The 7,882-nt window shown below is 35.8% G+C and overlaps 1 protein-coding gene across 1 annotated transcript; it reads left to right on the forward strand.

Annotated features, from left to right (window-relative positions):
* Positions 1-415: 415 nt before the first annotated feature.
* LOC145032266 (putative membrane protein At3g27390) lies at positions 416-3,394 on the forward strand. Its single transcript, XM_078981017.1, has 10 exons — positions 416-777; positions 865-973; positions 1,068-1,260; positions 1,341-1,474; positions 1,555-1,843; positions 1,926-2,032; positions 2,106-2,241; positions 2,323-2,521; positions 2,636-2,879; positions 2,955-3,394. The coding sequence occupies exons 1-10, from the start codon at positions 684-686 to the stop codon at positions 3,193-3,195; spliced, it is 1,746 nt and encodes a 581-aa protein (XP_078837143.1). The 5' UTR covers positions 416-683; the 3' UTR covers positions 3,196-3,394.
* The last annotated feature ends 4,488 nt before the right edge of the window (positions 3,395-7,882 follow it).

Genomic DNA, 7,882 nt, shown 5'->3' on the forward strand with positions numbered 1-7,882 from the left:
GCTATTTTTGAAGTGGTTGTCTTGTCGACGTATAGATACAATACTTTTCTATGACATAGCTATATTAAAACAATGAATCTATTTTTATCAATTTATAAAATCAGTTGTATAATATAATAAATCAAAAAACGTAACCATAAATACCGATAATGAATCTATTTTATTACATAATTAGTAATAAATATTAAATATCATCCTATTTTTTTTTTCTTGCATCTCTTTTTATTCATATGAAATTATAATATATGTAAAATTAATTAAATTTTTAGATATTTGTCATTAGAAAAATAATTAAAAAGAAAAATAGAAATATATTTAATTTCTCTAAATATAATTAGTGATTTAAAAAGTGATCAATTATAAAACAATCGAATCAGTTAAGAAACTGTACTAGAAAATTTAGCGCATGTCCGTTGATAAATCTAGACACTCGACGGTTACTCAACTGCTCGTTGTGTTGATAGTACCCTCTATCGCTAAAATATCGCTTATGTCGCTGGCGATTCTTAGTTAAAGTTCAAAAACTTTACCAATCAAAGAGAACAACAACCCATGTACACTTATAATCATTGAATTCACATTACAACACCAGTAATTTTCAAGATTCCGACCAGTTTCTGTTGGGTTTTCTTGAGATCCGAAGTTCGTGAAGAGGAAGGAAGAAAAAGATACAGAAAGCTATAATGGAACCTCCGAGAGGGCTTTTGTTGCATCTGTGGAACTTCATCTGTTTCTTGCCTTACTTCATTGGCCTTCTGCTTGTTGGCTTTCTTAAAGGTCGCCCCTTTTTATCATATTTGAGTATTTTCTATTTAAAATTCTGACGAATTAACTTGCGATTCAAATGGGTGTATTTGATTTCAGGCGCCATTGTTGCCCCAATAGTTTGTGTTCTTATGACAACTGGAAATTCCGTGATTGTTCTCGGACTCTGGCCAGCGCATGCTGTCTGGGCTTATTTTTGCATTTTAAGGTTCTTTTCGTTTTCCTATTTAAGTTTGCTTTTTTCCCCATTTTGTATGTAAAAAGTGCAATAATCTTGTGTATTATTTTCTGCCATACTACAGTGCTAAACGATTAGGTCCAGTGATGAAGCTTTTGGTCTGTATACTGGTTGCACTACCCTTGGCTTTATGGCCTGTTTGCGTTGTTGTGGGTAGCATTCTTGGTGGCTTAGTGTACGGCTTTCTTGGACCTGTTTTTGGCACTTTTAAAGCCGTCAGTGAAGGAAAAACCGATAAGTTTCGCCATTGTGTCATCGTAAGTAAACACTAAACCAAATTGCTTCAAACTGTGTCGTTTCTCTTTCTTTTCAGTTGATTTCAGCGTTTTTCTCTCAGGATGGAACATGGGATACTATCAAATGGAGTTTAACTTTCGTTAGGGACTTATCGGATGTATGTCTGTATTCCTACTTCTCAGTGATGGATGATCTCCGGAAACAAGACCCTCCCGATGGTAGAATTGAGATCAGGTTTGATACATTTCATGAAAAAGAATCATTTTTATGTTTGATTTCGAGTTGTTTAACTCAATTTGTGGGGGATATTTCAGGGTGGCTTACGTTCCTGTAGCAATTTTGGTCGGGGTTCTAGGGTTTGCAGTTGATTTTCCGGTGATCACAGTTATGGCGGCGCTAAAAAGCCCATACATGTTGGTAAAAGGGTGGCACCGTTTATTTCACGATTGTATCGGTCGAGAAGGGCCCTTTTTGGAGAGCATATGTGTGCCATTTGCAGGTCTCGCTATCCTATTGTGGCCTTTTGCAGTCGCCGGAGCTTTGTTAGGATCCATGGTGGCTAGCATCTTACTTGGCTTTTATGCCGCCGTCGTTGCCTATCAGGTTAATTAACATCTGATATCTCACATATTCACATACTACAGTTTGACTTTTAAAGTCAACTAAACTTTATAAATTCTTCCAGGAGTCATCTTTCAATCTGGGGCTTTGTTATGTGGTAGCTGCATTATCGATCTATGATGAATACAGCAATGATATTCTCGACATGCCTGAAGGATCCTGCTTTCCAAAGTAACATTTTAACCCTCCAATTATCTCTAATTTACCAAAATTTAACCATTTTTAACATTTTTGATAAAATCAGGCCTATATACAGACGGAATGGTGGTTTGCAACCTGGTTCAAGAACGCCATCTTTCTCTAGGCCGGCTTCCTTCAAAAACCCACCATCTCGGACTAGTTCATTCGCGACACCCATGATTGAGTTGAAGCCATTGGTGGTTAGTTACTTTACTTGAACCATTTGGTTTATGGATTAATAATTATATATTAATATAGTTTGCTAATGTTAATTCGAATAGTTGCTTGATAGCTTATTTCAAGAATGTCGTCGACAAGGTGAAATTATGGTTTTGGAAGGATTAATAACAGTTAAAGAAATTGATGATGCAAAATCCGGCAAGGCTAGTGGAAGAGTGATTAGTATCGGTCTCCCGGCTTATTGTCTCTTCCAAGCACTTCTACGGTCTGCAAAAGCCAATTGTACTGGTATATTAATAGGTAAATACAGTACAACCTGTTCTGTTCTATTCTGTCTTGTTTTCTACGTCCCGTAATCAATCTCATTTTACTTTCTTATAACAAAGATCATGTTCTTTCATTTTTGTAATCTAGAGGACAATGTGACGGAGATAACTAGTGCAAATAGGCCAAAAGATACGTTCTATGATTGGTTTTTGAATCCTCTTTTGGTCATCAAAGATCAAATCAAAGCTCAAAATTTGGAGGAATTGGAAGAGGATTACTTGGGGAAATTAGTTCTGTTGAGTGGTGATGCTGAGAAGTTGAAAAACTCAGACATTGGTCCACCACCAGAGTCCGAGCTCAGGAGGGCTGAACTTGATGCATTGGCCCGAAGGTAATAACATTGTTTTTTTAATGTGTTTTTCTTTTCATTTATTTTGTATTTATGAATGTAAATTTTGTGTGGAAGACTTCAAGGAATCATAAAGTCGATATCAAGGTACCCAACATATAGGAGACGTTTTGAGAACAGCATAAGGGCGATATTGGAGGAACTTGATCGGAAAAATGGCAAGGGGCGTCGATCGGCATCGGGATCTGAATCGGAAAGTACGTTTGGTCGGATGTTTAGTAACCAAAGATCTTTTAGAACGAAAACGAGTAATCAAGAAGATGATCAAGACAAAGAAAGAGATGGTGATGTTGTATAATTAGGTTTTACTTTTGTTCTATCTTGATCAAAAGGAGGTAACATGGGTATTTTATATGTAGATTATTAGAGGCCTAGAAGGTTAGCATGTAACCAAATTGTTTGTATATGCAAAATTTGGCATGGCATGTTTGTATCTATTTAAGCTCCCTGTATTGGAGAAAGTGTTTGAGATTTTACAAAGATGATCTGTTATAGCATGTTTTTGTATCTTTTGTATGATGTCCACATAACATTTATTTTAATTTTACTAATTACTTGTCCGTATTTTCAATTAATAAATAATCTTCATCTTTGACGAAACCCTAAGCATCTTCAACCTAAATCATCTTCTGGATGAAGCCATAAGCATGGTATGAAATTTGATCTTGTTACCAAAAATAGATTCCAAAGCCAGAAGCAAAATGGATTTTGTCTACTTCAGTAGTAAATACAGTTCACTTTTCTTAATTGATAATTTCTTTATATGATCTGATGGGTCTTGTATAGTTCTATTTTTCAATTGATAATGGGTTGTGCTATAAATACCCCATTAATCATTTTTACCCCTCTTAAAATCAATCAAATCAAAATTTTGACATTTGGTCGCAACTTGGATTCGAGGTTTTTTAGTGCCAAAAAAATTCATCCGGAAGTAAAAACTGAAAACATGTGATCGCAACGTATGTACATGCGATCGCAAATTCCCTCTATGCGATCGCAGGTATTCCAAAAAGTTCCAAAATAGCATCCTACTTCATTAAAAAGGTTTGTGACGCATTTTCTTAAAACATGTGATCACAACTTTGAAACATGTGATCGCATACGCGTCGTTTTTGTTACTTGAGATATAAATAGACCTTCATAACTTTCCAGTAACCTAAGTTGGAGATTCCATAGGTACCAGACGATGAAAATACGATTTTGGAGGCGTTTCTTCTCTGATTTCAACAATTTCTAAAGATCTGAAGATTGTGGATCATCTCCTTCAAGTAGATTAGTTCAATTAGTTGCTTGATGTCTCTTTTCATTTGTTTTTATCAGATTTTAGCCATGTCTGGCTAAAACCTTAGTTTTTAGTACTACAAAGACAAGTACTTTTCATGTGATTGATCATTAGATCTGGTTTTTGATTTGTGTTTCTATCTAAATTCTTCAGTTTTGTTCTTAATGAATATTTGGTTCTAAATTCTTGTTAGTATGATCACCTAGCTAGGGTTTTATCATTCCAGATAATCAGTTAATAGAATTTGTAATTGTTCTTGTCAACTGGTAAATGTAACAAGTATCGGATTGGTTCTGTTTTGGGATTTAACTCTGGTATAAATTGAAAAATCATATATTTGCGCCTCTGAATTTGTGAGAAGTATTAGGTATTGTTGGGAATTTTTACAAAGAACTTAATGTAATTTTTCTGATTAAATTAAGAGTCTGTTTAATTGAATAGTAAAAAGTTATGGTTAATTGAAGAGCTTGTTTTGGTTAACTAAATAAGGTAAAAGAGATTAGACTAGAGCTTGTTGGTTTTTCTCAGTACTAGCTTAGATAGAACGCATCTCAAATAACCGGGTCAATGTTGATTGCATGATTAGGAATGCTGCAATAAAGCTGAAACCGTTTTTATTATTGATTTTTGTTTAGTTTAATATCACTGCATTTTTAGTTTTTAGTTTTTAATTAAAACCCCTTTTATATTTTCTATTTCTTGACTAGATTGAGCCTGATGCAAAAAGCATTGACCATTAGGTTGTGTCCCTGAGGATTCGACTTTGCTTCCATGTGCTATATTTTTATTGTAGCCAGTAGTGATAATTTATTTGCTTAATATGTGCGCCACAACATGTTAACAAATTGGCGCGGTTGCCTGGGACATGGTGCTTTCTAATAGTTTTATGCCAAGAAATTTTCGTTTAGGTACACCTTTAGTTTTTTATCCAGAAATTGAGCGGTCTACAAGGAAACTAAAGAAAGAAGCAGTAAGAAAGAAACAATCAACTAGTCTCATTGATTCATCATCTTCCATACCCCCAGAAACCTTCACACCACAAGGTACTCCCTTGTGGAATGAATCAGATCCGTTTATTCCAAAAGTACCCCCATCTTCTCCTCAAAACAACCCATATAAAACTTATTCCCCACCCTCTTCCATTAAATCTGAACCCACAGATTCTTCAGAATCCGAATATGAAGAATCAGGCATGAGCGAAAACGGGGACGAAGCAGAAAAGACCCTTAGAGAGTGGGTCACCCAAGAGGTCAATCAGCAGCCCATTTGTATCACTTTTCTGGAAGCCCACAACTTCGAGCTCAAATTTCGGCTGATACACCTTCTCCCTATGTTCAGAGGACTAGAAAATGAAGACCCATATAAATTCCTCAAGGAATAACTTGTGGTATGTTTTGGAATGAAGCCACATGTGATTACTGAAGACCAGATCAAACTAAGAGCATTCCTCTTTTCGGTTCAAGATGCAACAAATGAGTGGTTATATGACCTCCCATCCGGTTCGATAACAAGCTGGAACGAGCTCGACAAACTTTTTCTGGAGAAATATTTTCCTGATGCGAAAGTGTCAAATTTGCACAGAGAAATTTTGGTTATAAAGCAACGGAAAAGAGAAGCTCTCTACACTTATTGGGAGTTGTTCAAGAAGTTGTTGGTCCGATGTCCACAACAAGGTATTAGCGATTACCGACTATACCAATGTTTCTGCGAAGGCTTAGTACCCATGGAAAGGAGACTAATAAATGCATCGAGCAGAGGGTCATTTTCATACATGACACTAACGGAGATCCGGACATTAATCGATAAGTTGGAAAATGAATCAAAACACTCGAAAACTGAAGAAGAGTGGTATCAGACCAGCCAAGAGGGGTCAAAGAAATAAGTAATGCCCACCTGGAATCTCAATTTTCAGAAAAGGAATCGAGTCAAAAGTTAAAGCTTGCGGGATCTGCTGCAAAACTAGGCACCCAACTAATATGTGCCCAATATTGCAAGAGGATACAGTTACAGTCAAAGCTATCAGGGGCTACCAACAAAATTTTCAGAATAATTATTAGCAGGAACAAAAATTTCAGCCTCCACCCGGATTTCAGCAACAACAAAATTTTCAACAGTCGGGTTTTCAGCAAAATTTTCAGAATCAACAGAATTTCCAGCACCAGAATTTTCTACAACCTTCGCAGCAACATTCTGGCAGCTCTAGTATGGCCTTGGAGGATATTGTTATAAGTCTGGCCACCAACACTCATGTGTTCTAGAACGGAACCAGAGCCAATATCAAAAATCTGGAGCAGCGGGTGTCTCAACTTGTTACTTCAATGGGTCGACTGTAATCTCAAGGAAAGTTACCTTGGCATACAGAAAACAATCCAAAGTACAATGTGAATGCTATTTCCTTGAGAAGCGGAAAGACATATGAATGCCCAATCTTATATGAACCAGAAAATAAGGCCGAGGAAGAATTTGAAGAAGTTATAGTTGAAGAAGGAGATGTGGAAGAGACGGAAAAAGGAGCTGAAGCTGAAGAGTATGAAGAGGTTTTGGTTGAAGAATAAGTTGAAAAAGATTAAAAAAATAAATAAAAAAAAAAATAAAAAAAAAAAAAACCCTGCAACACTACCGAAGCCAATTCTGAAGGAGTACAAGCCACTACCACCATTCCTATCGCGACCGATGAGCATGAAACGCGAGCGTCAGGACGAGGACATCATGGATATTTTTCGAAAAGTGAAGGTAAATATCACGTTACTTGATGTTATAAAATACATTCCTCCTTATGTTAAGTTTTTAAAAGAATTATGTTTTTCAAAGAAAAAACTAAAATCTAATGAAACAATTAAAGCTGGTGAAAACATTTCTTTAATTTTGCAAAAATGTTTGCCTCCAAAGTGCAAGGATTCAGACATTTTCTTTGTTCCTTGTAAATTGGGGAACCTTAATTTTCCAAAAGTCATGCTTGACCTTGGTGCCTCAGTTAACGTCCTCCCCTTTTCTATTTTTGAAAAATTAAAATTGGGATCTTTGGAAAAGACTGGGACCATCATCCAGTTGGCGGATCATTCAACACACCCAAAAGGCTTAATTGAGGATGTTCTTGTCTAAGTGGGTAAACTTATTTTTCCGCTGATTTTTATATATTAGACATGGGAAACTTGGACACTACCGATGCAAACTCTATTATTTTGGGAAGTCCTTTTATAAAAACTGCAAAAACAAAAATTGATGTTTTTAATGGAATGATTTCAATGGAGTTTGATGAGGAAGTGGTTAAATTTCAAATTAATAATGATGATTTTCCTTCTGAAAATATTTATCAATTATATGTGTACCAGTAGTCCTTTATTAAAGGGCTGCTGTGAGTTTTCTAATGTCTCTGTGCAAGAAAAAAATTTAGACAGGAATTCATCTGATAATATATCCAATGAGTTGGCAGAAGATAAGCTTGGGGAGGTGGAAGAGGTTGAGCTAGAATCTACCAAGACAAAATCAGAGACAAATTTGAAAAGAAACAAACTTTTGGAAGAAAAAGAGGGAAAAGTGATTTTTGGTATGAATCTGAAACGAAAAGAATCTAAAGAGAATATTTCTGGGAAGAAAAGGAAGATTAGAAAGAGAAAGAAGTCTAATCATCTAAATGACTTATCTGAAGACAATGTAGAGTCTTTCAAGTCTATTGAACAAGTCTCAGATCCGCCAATCTTTC

This window comes from Lactuca saligna, chromosome 2, assembly GCF_052625555.1.
Source record: "Lactuca saligna cultivar CGN05327 chromosome 2, ASM5262555v1, whole genome shotgun sequence".
Taxonomy (NCBI): Eukaryota; Viridiplantae; Streptophyta; class Magnoliopsida; order Asterales; family Asteraceae; genus Lactuca; species Lactuca saligna.